Source organism: Medicago sativa, chromosome 1 (assembly GCF_051527215.1).
Source record: "Medicago sativa cultivar Bolivia chromosome 1, Bolivia_mono, whole genome shotgun sequence".
NCBI lineage: Eukaryota > Viridiplantae > Streptophyta > Magnoliopsida > Fabales > Fabaceae > Medicago > Medicago sativa.
In genome coordinates, this window is record NC_140749.1 from 14,610,881 (window position 1) to 14,625,242 (window position 14,362).

Below are 14,362 nucleotides of genomic sequence, written 5' to 3' on the forward strand. Positions count from 1 at the left end.
AAATTATATAACCGTTAATGCATTGAAATTGTGTAATTAATTTATAAAAAGTCAAGAACAATTTTCTTTTATGATAATAATTTCTTTTTTGTTATGCTTAACCAATGCCTCCGAAGCATCGGTTAGCATGACCCTTAGTTTAATTATGTATACAAAGTTGATTTGGATTATCAATCCATCATATCCATCATTAAACTTATGTTAATTTTTCGTGGTAACACATTTATTAAATATACGTATGTAAAATAATTTGCACTACCACTCGATACTAATTAAACTCGAGTAAAAATTACTCTGTGGTCCCAGTTCATTGTCTTCTTCCTTTTTTCTCTATAAATCATTCTTCTCCTCTTTCTCTTCGATCCCTACCTCACACAATAGCCGCTATTCTCTCTCCCTCTCTCTCTCCCTCTCTCTCTAATAGTCTCTCTCTCTGTCTTGTTTTTTTTTCTCTCGTTGTTGTTTTAGTTTTTTCAGTTTTTCAGATTCGAATCTCCACATAACCACTTCTCAAAAATCTGGATCTTATTGTTCTTCAGTTTCAACAATCTCAGATCTGTTGCATTTAATAACAAACAAAACTGAATAACAGTTAGAAAAAGCCAAAACTCGAAAACGCGAATCAATATTTTTGAATAATTTTAATTTTAATTTCCAATGTCGAATTCTCTTTCGTTAACGTTTACGGCGTTAAACAATCCTCAGATAAACGCTATAAGTAACCCTAACGCTCGTTTGCGTCCGTTAGCGAGGTTTACGCGATGTTCTGCCACGTGTGTGGAGAGGAAGAGATGGTTAGGGACGAAATTGCGAAGTGGTGGTGGTTCGGAGAGGATTCAGTTATGGGAATCCGGTGGATTAGGGAGGTTGCCGAAGCTCAGAGTGGCGGTTAAGTCGTCGTTTTCGGCTGTGCCGGATAAACCGATGGGACTTTATGATCCGGCTTTTGATAAGGATTCTTGTGGTGTTGGATTTGTTGCTGAATTGAACGGTCAAAGTAGTCGAAAAACGGTTAGAGGATTGTAGTTTTTGTTTATTTGATGTCAATGATCATGTAGCACTGACATTTCTGATCGAAAGTGTATGTCAAGTGTCTGACTCGACATCAGACACTTATGATAAAAAAACATATGTCTGATGTACGACATGACACTGACATGATACACGCGATCATTTTCAATTAATTTATTTTAATTTTTCAAAATGATCGCAAGTGTCGAGACGTGATGTGTCAGTGTTATGTCAGGTGTCTGAGTATCTGGTCGCATGTAAATGATTTGATTGAGATTGATATTTTTGTGTGTATTTATATAGGTAACTGATGCGTTGGAGATGTTGGTTAGGATGACACATAGAGGTGCTTGTGGATGTGAAGCAAATACTGGTGATGGTGCTGGGATACTTGTTGCTTTGCCTCATGGCTTCTACCAAGAGGCACGTTTTTTGTTTATTTTTATTTTATTTTTTTAAAATATTTCAGTTTTTTATTTGACAAAATAAAATGTTTCTGTTTTTTTCTTTCTTTCTTTATGTTTGTTTATGTATCTATTTTTTTTTATTTGAATATTTTTGATAAAAAAGAATTATCTATTTGAATTTAATTTTTGTTCTTGTTTGAGTGATTGATTGATGTTGGCTTGGTTGTTGTTGTTGTTGTTGAGTGATTGATGTTCTTATAAGCACATGTGATGTTTTTGTTTGCTTTTATGTGATGTTTTTATTTGCTTTTATGAAATTTTATTTGTTTTTATTTAAAAAGTAAAATTTATGAAAGTGTATTTTGCCCCCCAACCAGGTAGTAGCAGTATATACTTTTTTGGCTGTCTCTTTCTTTTATTTTATTTTTTCGTTTTCTGTTAGGATTTAATTCATAAACTCTGAGTTGACTATTTTTCCACTTTATTGTTAAAATATCCTTCACAATTTTGATAAAAAATTATCCTCCTAAACTATGTTTGATGATGATATTTGTAATATTAGTTGCTAAAATTTCTCCCACAATTATTTACAAACTGGATACATTCAAAAAAACTGGATACATTCAAAAAACACTTTTTTTTTTGTAATATTATTATCAGTAGTAAGTTACTATCTTATTTAATGTATTTTTTTTAAGAACATGACTTATGGACTTCGAGAAATATTGTGGCCATAATATTCTTACCTATTTATATAAAATAAATTCTATTTTCCTTCTTCATATTTGGATTTTGGGTGTATTTCTTAAGCCTGTTTGGTTTTAGAAAATGCTTTATTTCTTTTTTTGTTTTCACTTGTAATTGTAAAACTAAAAAACTAAATGTGACTTATTCCAAAGTGAAAACAAAGTGCCAATTTTGGAATTAATAGTTAGAATAGAAATTAAAGTTTAACAGAGAACATTTGATTTAATGGGTGTTGTTTTTCTATCTTTCACCTGTTATATTGAAAGAAGCTGATGATTGTAATGGGTTTGCCTTGTTACAGGTTGTGGATTTTCAGCTTCCTCCTCAAGGAAACTATGCAGTTGGCATGTTTTTCTTACCTAAATCCGATAGTCGGAGAAAGGAAAGCAAAAATATATTTACTAAGGTAAATCTAATTCTGAAATATGATTTGATTTCATGCATAAATAGACTGTGTTTCTGCCATACTTTAGCATACCATACTTTTTTCATGCCTTGTATCTGCCAGTTGTAATTGTGCTGAATTACCACTAAAAAATGCATTACTTATGCACCGTGTTTAATTATGATGTTTATTCTGTCTTGTTTGAAATTTGATTTTATGCATGAGGTTTTCAAGCTACCATATACTACTATCTTAGTACACCATGCAATTTTTTTTTCTAGCCTTGTATATGCTATTTTTGTATTTATATTGCGTTCCTTTTGCACATATCCTTGTAGTGATTTGGTCTTCTACTGACAATACTACTTTGCTTTTTGCTTAAGGTTGCCGAGTCTCTTGGTCACAAGGTTCTTGGTTGGCGTTCTGTGCCCACGGATAACACAGGGTTGGGCAAATCAGCCCAGCTGACCGAACCAGTGATTGAACAAGTGTTTCTTACACCAAGTTCTGACTCAAAAGTTGATTTGGAGAAACAGGTACGTTTAATCTGGTGAATAAATGATTGAATTGGGATTTCCTTACGAAAGAAAAGATTAGCAAGTGAATTACTTCAGTTAATATTATGAGTTAGACATAGTATCCTGGTCAAAGTAGAGTTTATTGCTAAGAAAAAAGGATATATAAGAATTTGGTTTAGCTCATTTTGCTTCAACTGAATAGTGATTAATAGATATACTTTACTTGCAGATGTACATATTAAGGAAGCTCAGCATGGTTTCTATTACATCTGCATTAAACCTCCAAAGCGATGGAATTACAGATTTCTATATCTGTTCACTTTCATCTAGGTGCGCTGTCAAAGAGGCATCCTGATTTTCTTGAGAAGTAAATTCTGGTTACTGCTGCAGTTGTCTAATAATAAATTTCAAATTTCTGACGATTCTCCAATTCTGCACAGGACTGTTATTTACAAAGGTCAGCTAACACCAGCTCAGTTGGGTGAATATTATTATGCAGATCTTGGCAATGAAAGGTTTACGAGCTACATGGCCCTGGTAAATATTTTGCCCATTAACTCATCTTCTTCCTCCACTAACTCTATACTCCGACAAACAGCATAGGAACAACCAGTAACTGAAGAGGTGCAAGGTTGGGGAATGACTTCTGAGGCATTGAGGTTTGAATGATCTCTTAAGTTCTTCCGCTTCCTTGATTACTATTTGATTTTGGATGCTGGATTAGATGCAATGGTTGAGTTGGTAAGAAAGTTCATTATCAAGATAATCATGTTTGCAGAAATTTCTGCCGATGCTTTATAGTTGGTCTGGATGACAATTTCTTCAAAGTTGTGAAGGGAATAATCACTTTGGTGAAAGTGGATAGGATTTTTGTAATTTCTACTGGCACTTCAGTATATGTTTATATCGAAGTGCTGGAAGAAAACTGCACTTGACTTTTTACTTTGATTTTTACACTATTATAAAAACTTAACCATGAAAACTCATAATTTGGTATACTTCTCTGTAGATACATTCCCGATTCTCTACAAATACTTTCCCTAGTTGGGATCGTGCCCAACCTTTTCGTGTATTGGGCCACAACGGGGAAATCAACACACTCAGAGGCAATGTTAACTGGTATGTCTTGAAAAAGTTTTGCCGTACTCTAGTTTTAATTAAACGACCCTTACAAATGAATACTATGTTGCACTACAAATTTAAACGGTTATCATCCAACTGCTGGTGAAATGGATCAATAAAACAGTAGACATTGTCTGTTGGAGTTACACATGATTGTGTTTACTTTCCCCCCTCTAAAGTAGAAAGTGTCCAAGTCCATTGTTCAACTGATGTCATTGTAGTTGATTATGCATGGGCTTAACGGCATTAAGTGTTGTGTATTCGGGGGTCTTATTCACTGTCTTTTGGTTGAAGTTGTGTAGATATATCAGCTAATCTGGTGTATTTTGTAGGATAAAAGCACGTGAGGGCCTACTGAAATGCAAGGAACTTGGCTTATCAGAGAATGATTTAAAGAAGTTTTTACCGATTGTGGACGCAAATTCATCAGATTCAGGTGAAGCCTTTATGACTTTTTTGTTAGCTTGCTAAACTGTGGTCATATTACTGAATCATGACGCATGGTTTTTCCTTCTGCAGGATGTTTTGATGGTGTCCTCGAGTTTTTGCTTCATTCCGGAAAAAGTCTTCCAGAAGCTGTTATGATGATGATTCCTGAAGCATGGCAGAACGACAAGAACATGGACCCTCAGCGTAAAGCATTTTATGAATACTATTCAGCTCTGATGGAGCCATGGGATGGGCCAGCTCTTATCTCATGTAAATTTTCTGGGACCACTCTTCTATTTTCCTCTTGATACATGCTAGTATTTGATTTGATGCCTAATCTAATCTAATATTATTACAGTTACCGATGGTCACTATCTAGGAGCTACATTAGATAGGAATGGACTACGACCTGGCCGCTTCTATGTCACCCACAGTGGACGGGTTATAATGGCAAGTGAAGTTGGCGTTGTAGATATTCCTCCAGAAGATGTGTGCAGGAAAGGAAGACTAAATCCAGGCATGATGCTTCTGGTGGATTTTGAGAAGCAAATAGTTGTGAACGATGACGCCTTAAAAGAGCAATACTCATTGGCAAGACCGTACGGAGATTGGCTTGAAAAGCAGAAGATCGAACTGAAGGACATAATTGACTCTGTTCATGAATCTGATATTGTGCCACCAACCATATCAGGAGTGCCTCCAGTAAGTAACATAAAAACCAATGTCAATTTCTTATAAATATCTCATAGTCAAGTCTAATTATTGCATCTTCCATGAACAACAGCTGTCTAATGATGATGTGGACATGGAAAATATGGGAATTCAAGGTTTGCTGGCTCCATTGAAAGCTTTTGGGTACGTAATCTCGTTACTGTGTAATTCTTCCAATCTATCCACCATCTTCACAAATGAAGTTTTTTTTAATATCGTTGCTCTCCTTTATGTAGGTATTCTGTAGAATCATTGGAAATTCTATTACTTCCCATGGCAAAGGATGGTGTCGAAGCACTTGGTTCAATGGGAAATGATACTCCATTAGCTGTCATGTCTAATAGAGAAAAACTCACTTTTGAGTATTTCAAACAAATGTTTGCTCAAGTGACAAATCCTCCTATCGATCCTATTCGAGAGAAAATAGTCACTTCTATGCGATGTATGGTTGGTCCAGAAGGTGATCTAACAGAAACCACTGAGGAACAATGCCACCGCCTTTCACTAAAAGGTCCCCTTTTATCCACCAAGGAAATGGAAGCCATCAAAAAAATGAATTATAGGGGATGGAGGAGCAAAGTTATAGACATTACTTACTCAAAGGAACGTGGTACGAAAGGGTTGGAGGAAGCCTTAGACAGGATATGCACAGAAGCACACAATGCAATTAGTGAAGGCTACACCACCCTTGTTCTTTCTGATAGAGGTATTCTACTTCTATGTTATCTTTCTGTTGCATAAATATACCATATCCACATTCACCTAATGTATTTAAATCTTTGTTTGAATTTGTAGCCTTCTCAAAGAAACGTGTTGCTGTGAGCTCTCTTTTGGCTGTTGGTGCAGTCCACCAACATCTAGTTAAAACACTTGAGCGCACAAGAGTTGCTCTAATGGTTGAATCTGCTGAGCCACGTGAAGTGCACCATTTCTGCACACTTGTTGGTTTTGGCGCTGATGCTATATGCCCATATTTGGCTATAGAGGCAATTTGGCGACTGCAGGTTGACGGAAAGATCCCACCAAAAGCAAGTGGTGATTTCAACTCAAAAGATGAGTTGGTCAAGAAGTATTTCAAAGCAAGCACCTATGGGATGATGAAGGTTCTTGCCAAGATGGGAATATCAACTTTGGCATCATATAAAGGTGCTCAGATATTTGAAGCTCTGGGTCTTTCTTCAGAAGTGATTGAAAAGTGCTTTGCTGGAACTCCAAGTCGAGTTGAGGGTGCAACATTTGAGATGCTTGCTCAAGATGCACTTCATCTGCATGAGTTGGCTTTTCCTTCTCGGATTTTCTCTCCTGGAAGTGCAGAAGCAGTAGCATTGCCAAACCCTGGAGATTATCATTGGAGAAAAGGTGGTGAAGTTCATCTGAATGATCCACTTGCTATTGCAAAGCTTCAAGAGGCTGCCAGAACTAACAGCGTAGATGCATATAAACAGTATTCCAAGACCATTCATGAATTGAATAAGGCTTGCAATTTGCGAGGACTCCTGAAGTTTAAAGATGCAGCAAGTAAGGTTCCTATTAGCGAAGTCGAACCTGCTAGTGAAATTGTTAAACGGTTTTGCACTGGCGCCATGAGTTATGGGTCAATATCTTTGGAGGCCCACACAGCATTAGCAACGGCAATGAACACAATTGGAGGAAAATCCAACACAGGTTTGTCAAACTTATTTAAGCATGTTGAGTCACATTTTTTCTTTTCTTACCCAGAGGAGGGGAACATAGATGTTTAGTCTTTACCCATTGCCAAATGTTGACAAAACATCCAAGCACAAATTTTTCATGAAACTACTATTTGCAAATCTCATTCCATTAAGTGATAAGATTATTCTACTCAATTTCTTTGATTTTCTGATGATTTTTTCTTGAATATCTGTTGTAGGTGAGGGAGGTGAACAACCATCTCGTATGGAGCCTCTTGCTGATGGCTCAAGGAATCCCAAAAGGAGTGCCATTAAGCAGGTTGCTAGTGGGAGATTTGGTGTTTCAAGTTACTACCTTACAAATGCTGATGAACTTCAGATAAAGATGGCCCAGGTAATTGGTGTAACTTGTTCTTTCCAATCAAGGTTATTGTCCTTTTACTCAGCTTCCTATAAAATTTCATCAACTGGTGCTCCTGCATTCCTGTTGGACATACGGTTCTGTTGTTTATGAATTTATATTCATGGCAGATGATGCTGTGACATAAAGGCACCTATGGGTGCTCTTGCGTCATTAATCGAAACCTACGTTTTTTCTTTGGTGAGGTTTAATAAAAGTGTAGTTTTTTACTTAAGGTGGTGTGGTAGTGTCTTAACGTTATAGTTGTAATCCTCAGGGAGCAAAACCTGGTGAAGGAGGTGAACTTCCTGGCCACAAGGTTATAGGAGACATTGCTATCACTAGGAATTCAACAGCCGGAGTAGGTCTCATCAGTCCACCTCCCCATCACGATATTTATTCAATTGAAGATCTTGCTCAATTGATTCATGATCTCAAGGTATTTTCTTGTCTGCACTTATTTCATGTTTCTGTTTGACTGTTGGAAAAATAGGTGTTCTTCCTGTTTGTGTTTGACCCCTTATGTCAATTTGTAGAATGCCAACCCAGCTGCTCGAATTAGTGTGAAACTAGTATCTGAAGCAGGAGTTGGGGTAATTGCCAGTGGAGTTGTTAAAGGTCATGCTGAGCATGTCTTGATCTCAGGTCATGATGGAGGTACAGGAGCATCCAGATGGACTGGTATAAAGAGTGCTGGACTGCCTTGGGAACTTGGTCTGGCTGAGACCCACCAAACATTGGTTGCTAATGACCTACGTGGTCGTACAACTCTGCAAACTGACGGGCAACTAAAAACCGGAAGAGATGTGGCCATAGCCGCCCTTCTTGGTGCAGAAGAGTATGGTTTCAGTACTGCTCCCCTCATTACTCTTGGCTGCATCATGATGCGGAAGTGCCACAAGAACACCTGTCCTGTTGGAATTGCTACTCAAGATCCAGTACTTAGAGAGAAATTTGCTGGAGAACCTGAGCACGTTATTAACTTCTTTTTTATGGTGGCAGAAGAGATGAGAGAAATTATGTCCCAACTTGGGTTTAGAGCAGTCAATGAAATGGTTGGCCGTTCAGATATGCTCGAAGTTGATAAAGAAGTTGTTAAGGGAAATGCAAAACTAGAGAATATTGATCTCTCTCTATTGCTTAGACCTGCAGCTGAACTGCGGCCAGAAGCTGCCCAATACTGTGTTCAAAAGCAAGATCATGGTTTGGACATGGCTTTGGATAATAAGCTCATAAGTCTGTCCAATGCTGCTTTGGAAAAGGGTCTTCCAGTATACATTGAAACACCGATCTGCAATACCAACCGTGCTGTGGGAACTATGCTTAGCCACGAGGTTACTAAGAGGTACAATTTAGCTGGTCTTCCAGCCGATACCATCCATATCCAATTTACTGGTAGTGCAGGCCAAAGCTTTGGTGCATTCCTTTGTCCTGGAATCACATTGGAACTTGAAGGTGATAGCAATGACTACATTGGTAAAGGATTATCAGGTGGAAAAGTTGTAGTATATCCTCCAAAAGGAAGCAATTTTGACCCCAAAGACAACATCTTAATTGGCAATGTGGCACTGTATGGGGCAACACGTGGTGAGGCATATTTCAATGGGATGGCAGCAGAAAGATTTTGTGTGCGTAATTCTGGGGCTCAGGCTGTAGTTGAAGGTGTTGGTGATCATGGATGTGAGTACATGACTGGTGGGACCGTTGTTGTTCTTGGGAAAACTGGTAGAAATTTTGCTGCAGGTATGAGTGGTGGAATCGCTTATGTTCTTGACGTGGATGGAACATTCCAGTCTCGGTGCAACCTGGAGCTTGTAGATCTGGATAAGGTTGAAGAGGAAGAGGACATTATTACTCTTAGGATGTTGATACAGCAACATCAACGTCACACAAACAGTTTGCTTGCCAAGGAAGTGCTTGTTGATTTTGAAAATCTTCTTCCTAAATTTGTCAAGGTGTTCCCTCGGGAGTATAAACGTGTTCTTGCAAGTATGAAGTCTGATGCAGCCTCTAAAGATGCAGTGGAGCGGGCTGCGGAAGATGTAGATGAACAAGACGATGAAGCCCAAGCAGTGGAGAAAGATGCTTTTGAAGAGCTCAAGAAGCTGGCAACTGCATCTTTGAATGAGAAACCAAGTGAGGTAATTTTTAGTTTCTTACTTGTTTATTATTAGTTTTATTATTTTTATCCATTTTATTTTCTGTTTGTTACGAAAACTTTTTCTATGTTTTGGGACTGCCTTACATTTATTGGATATGGCATTGTTGTGTTATTACTTTTACTATACTGGTATATTTCTTAGTTTGTGTGTGGTTTTTTTCCCTCTTAGCTTCAGGTCCTATTTTAAAAAATATTTTAGACTAACCTGGTGAAAACTTTGCTGGGGTCAAAGATGTTATATTTCTGTTACTTAAATGTGATGAACATACATGCAAGATTACAATTACCTAGAGTAATATGTTATAACTGGCTCTCGTCTTTGAATATCTGCAGGCTCCCAAGAGGCCAAGTCAGGTCACTGATGCTGTTAAACATAGAGGTTTTGTTGCTTACGAGCGTGAGGGTGTTCAGTATAGGGATCCTAATGTTCGCCTGAATGATTGGAATGAGGTGATGATGGAGACAAAGCCGGGTCCACTTTTGAAAACACAGTCTGCCCGTTGCATGGACTGTGGTACTCCATTTTGTCATCAGGTGGGCATTGCCATTTTCAAGTTTTCATTACTTGTATATTTCCTTCTAAGGTTGTTTGGAACCATGTTTAATCTAAATACATTTTCATAAAATTTCAGGAAAATTCTGGATGTCCTCTTGGGAACAAAATACCGGAATTTAATGAGCTAGTGTATCAAAATAGGTGGCAAGAAGCACTAGAGAGGCTTCTTGAAACAAACAACTTTCCTGAGTTCACTGGGCGGGTTTGCCCTGCACCTTGTGAAGGTTCTTGTGTCCTCGGTATTATTGAGAATCCAGTTTCTATTAAAAATATTGAATGTGCTATCATTGACAAGGCTTTTGAGGAGGGTTGGATGATTCCACGACCTCCTGTCAAGAGAACTGGGTATGATATATTTTCTGTTTAACATCATTTTAGTTGTGTTTTTATTTCTGTGGTTCTGTTTTTTTTTCAAGCAAATATGAATACCTCATTAGTAATATTGAACTGGACCTAGCTAGAAATTTTTAAATATTTTTTTAATTCATTGTTACATGAACGTTGTCATTAATAGATATTTTCTGATACAGAAAAAGAGTAGCCATTGTTGGAAGTGGACCATCAGGCTTGGCAGCTGCAGATCAGCTAAATAAAATGGGTCATATAGTAACAGTGTTTGAAAGAGCTGATCGCATTGGTGGCCTTATGATGTATGGAGTTCCAAACATGAAAACTGACAAAGTGGATATAGTTCAAAGGCGAGTCAATCTAATGGCTGAGGAAGGAATAAATTTTGTGGTGAATGCAAACATTGGGCTTGATCCTTTATACTCTCTTGAACGACTTAGAGAGGAAAACGATGCCATTGTCTTGGCTGTTGGAGCTACAAAGCCAAGGTGAGACACAATGACAGCAGTCTATGGTTTTAGTTCAATTCTTTATAACAGAACAAAATATGCATACATAGAAGGATGTTTCTAACGAAGTTATGTTTTCATGCAGGGATCTTCCTGTGCCTGGAAGGGAGCTATCAGGAGTTCATTTTGCCATGGAGTTTCTTCATGCAAACACTAAAAGTTTGCTTGATAGCAATTTACAGGATGGTAACTACATCTCTGCCAAGGGCAAGAAGGTTGTGGTCATTGGCGGGGGTGACACGGGCACAGATTGCATTGGAACATCCATTCGTCATGGTTGTACTGCTGTTGTCAATCTAGAACTTCTCCCTCAGCCACCACCAACTAGGGCCCCAGGCAACCCATGGCCTCAGGTTAGATTTGAATAATTGTTTTTTCACTTGTCATAGGACTTTCGGTTCTTTCGGTTTTTCATTAGTCATGAGTTTGACCACTCTTTCTGTAATGCAGTGGCCTCGCATATTCCGTGTTGATTATGGTCACCAAGAAGCGGAAACTAAATTTGGAAAAGATCCCAGAACATATGAGGTACTCACTAAGAGGTTTGTGGGAGATGAAAATGGAGTTGTTAAAGGACTTGAAGTGGTACGTGTTTGCTGGGAGAAAGATGAAACTGGCAAGTTTCAATTTAAAGAAATTGAGGGCAGTGAGGAGATTATTGAGGCTGACCTAGTTTTACTAGCCATGGGATTCCTTGGCCCCGAGGCGGTAAGTATTTTAAATAGCTTTATTCCCAAGTTCCAAACATGTAAATTAAGTGAATTTTACATGTTTATGGTAAATTTGAATTGAAGATAAATTGGTTGCTAATGCTATTTACATTACATGGTAGTAAGTCATAGCAGATAAATATGTCGCTATTACATTGCATTATTTCAAGTTATAGCAGTAAATTTTATTGGATTCTTGCTAAATTCAGACTTTTTGTAGTAATCTTCTTCCAATGTTCAATGTATGCTTTCACAAAAGCAATTTCCATAAGCCATAACTGATAATACTTTTCTTTGCCTTGCCAGACTATAGCAGAAAAGTTGGGTGTGGAACGAGACAACAGGTCAAACTTCAAAGCTGATTATGGCCGCTTCTCGACCAGTGTTGATGGGGTATTTGCAGCAGGTGACTGTCGGCGTGGTCAGTCGCTTGTGGTATGGGCTATTTCAGAGGGAAGGCAAGCTGCCGCACAAGTTGACAGCTACCTCACCAAAGAAGACCACGGTATTGATGGGAATCAGGATGAATTTGTCAAGAGGCAACAAGACCTCAACAAGAAGCACAGCAAACACACAGTGATGACTTAGGATGCTTTCTTTGATTTTACAAGTTCCTCGAGTTCCTAAAGCAAAAGTGCACATAATAAAAGAAAAGTGAATGTTGAATGTTACATTTTAGGCATTCTTGGTTGGCAGTTAGTAAGCCGAATGGGCGAAATAAGAACGAAAACAATAAAGATAAATAATTTAGTGTAAGGAAAGCAAGAGGTTGTCTTGGTTTTTGGTGGTATTAGGGTAAGATTTGAGTGTTGTTCATAGTTCTTATTTGGATTTTATTGTTGGGAAGGCTAGCTTAGTTATGGTTTTGTGGAAATGAAATGTACAGTTTGGTAATTAATTATTTATTCTGATGTACAATTGTTTCTGCAATTTTGAGCTACTGTGTTTGTTCCATATGATGGGTATTTTAATTCCGTGACTTTGCTTAAATAAAAACAATCTGTCAATATATTTCTGCATTGTGCTTTAGGACCTTAAAATAAGCACAAGTTACATCTTAAGTCTAATATCTTGGTATCCATCATCAACACATGTATCAACTTTCATTCCTATCAACACATGTATCACAACTTTCATTCACTTTTCTGTTTCTACCCTTAACATTAAATTATCATTGTCAAGTCCTAATTCACTCTTTGTCTATATTCCCTTATGTACCACTTCTGCTTCCTCTCTTCCATACTGCATGAATAGGGTTGGGAATAGGCCAGGCCGGCCTACAGGGGCCTACGGCCTGGCCTGTTTTGGCCTGGCCTGGCCTGGCCTGTTTCGTAGATAGGCCTAGGCTTAGGCTTTTTAAAAAGCCTGTTTAGTTAAATAGGCCAGGCTTAGGCTTCCAGAAAAGCCTGTTAAGCCTAATAGGCTGGCCTATTAATACTATTTATTAAAAAATGTTTTTTTTTATATTAAAATAATTGCATATATTAAAAATATAAATATCTTTTTCTCTATCTATTAGTCCCTTAATAGGCTTTGTTGTTATAGGCTTTTAAGTAGGCTTTAATCTAGTTAAAATTTACTTGTAGTTAAATAGGCTTTTAAGTAGGCTTTAAGGCTTGTTTAGCTTATTTAGTAGGCTAAATGAACTATTTGATGACTTTAATATAAAGTAGGCCTGTAAGTAGGCTTTCAGGCCAGTCCAGGCTTTTAAATAGGCCAGACCAGGCCCAGAAAAACGGCCTATGATAGGCCATAGGCCAGGCTCAGGCCTGTAAATTTTTTCGTAGGCCAGGCTCAGGCCTATCAAAGCCTGGCCTGGCCTGGCCTATTCCCACCCCTATGCATGATTAGATCACCTCCCAATCAATTCACCATTGCCACTCATGAGTCAAACAACCCATCTCTCCACATATACTCTCTCAACATTCAAAAATCTCCATCAAAACCCACTTCTAGCATTTCTTCTGACCACCTTCCCACAAAATCACAATAATCAATCCTTAATCACATTAAATTAAAGAATGCTGGGTTATGAGAGGAGTTTGGAGAATCATTACATTGGGTCATGAGCAACAACACAACAACATAAGTGAATTAGACATCACATCTTAACTCAAAACATCTTAACCTTGAGATATTAGGTTTATAAGTCACTTCACTTGTATAATATTCAACATTCATTTATCTATTTAATGTAAGACTCTTACTCACACTTAAATAGCAAAAAAGAATTTCATCAAACTCCGACGTTGACATCATTTTTGACAAAAGTCAAACCGTTAACAATTTACTTAATTCTCTTTAGCTGCCCCTAGTATGTATATATTTGTTTGATTTTTTTTTTAAAATTTTTTTTTTTAACTAAAACTTAAGTGATGATGCTCCACAAACTATATTAAATAATTTTAATTTATGAACAATCAAATACACAATAATATAAGCAATGAATTGTTGAATGATATATATTTTTGAATATAGCAATATATTTTTGGGAAAAATACAATGACCTCCCCTAAAGTCTCTTGAAATGTCACAAACACCCCCTCTATTTTTAAACTAAACAATCACCTTCCTTAATTATTTGACTAGTGATACACACCTCCCTCAAGAGTTAACGTTAGCCGTTTAATACATATCCCAGATCTACCACAAACAAAAACACCATGAAAAAAGAATCAGAAAAGAAAAAAGGGAAG

At 37.5% G+C, this 14,362-nt stretch overlaps 1 protein-coding gene across 4 annotated transcripts; it reads left to right on the forward strand.

The window, feature by feature from the left end:
- Positions 1-367: 367 nt before the first annotated feature.
- GLT1 (NADH-dependent glutamate synthase 1) lies at positions 368-12,620 on the forward strand. 4 transcript variants are annotated; one of them, XM_085707204.1, is made up of 22 exons: positions 368-1,011; positions 1,315-1,434; positions 2,467-2,571; positions 2,934-3,086; positions 3,298-3,398; positions 3,509-3,605; positions 4,078-4,187; positions 4,523-4,626; positions 4,710-4,889; positions 4,978-5,321; positions 5,404-5,474; positions 5,567-6,036; positions 6,126-6,995; positions 7,222-7,376; positions 7,660-7,821; positions 7,919-9,523; positions 9,877-10,077; positions 10,176-10,444; positions 10,630-10,935; positions 11,042-11,309; positions 11,407-11,664; positions 11,973-12,620. In XM_085707204.1, exons 1-22 carry the CDS (start codon positions 658-660, stop codon positions 12,252-12,254), a joined length of 6,585 nt encoding a protein of 2,194 aa, XP_085563330.1. In that variant the 5' UTR covers positions 368-657; the 3' UTR covers positions 12,255-12,620. The 4 variants fall into 4 exon arrangements, with proteins under 4 accessions (XP_085563330.1, XP_085563333.1, XP_085563341.1 ...); XM_085707207.1 differs by lacking the exons at positions 368-1,011; positions 1,315-1,434; positions 2,467-2,571; ... (1 more) ...; positions 3,298-3,398; positions 3,509-3,605 and adding an exon at positions 3,667-3,809; XM_085707215.1 differs by lacking the exons at positions 368-1,011; positions 1,315-1,434; positions 2,467-2,571; ... (1 more) ...; positions 3,298-3,398; positions 3,509-3,605 and adding an exon at positions 3,667-3,727 and having other exon boundaries at positions 3,847-4,187.
- The last annotated feature ends 1,742 nt before the right edge of the window (positions 12,621-14,362 follow it).

What these genes read in the sequence shown, in the direction of transcription:
- GLT1 (XM_085707204.1), top strand. Translation starts at nt 658, where the DNA reads ATGTCGAATTCTCTTTCGTTAACGTTTACGGCGTTAAACAATCCTCAG. An exon ending in TTACGAGCTACATGGCCCTG is followed by an intron (nt 3,606 to 4,077) that starts GTAAATATTTTG and finishes ACTTCTCTGTAG; the next exon opens with ATACATTCCCGATTCTCTAC. An exon ending in CCATATCAGGAGTGCCTCCA is followed by an intron (nt 5,322 to 5,403) that starts GTAAGTAACATA and finishes CATGAACAACAG; the next exon opens with CTGTCTAATGATGATGTGGA.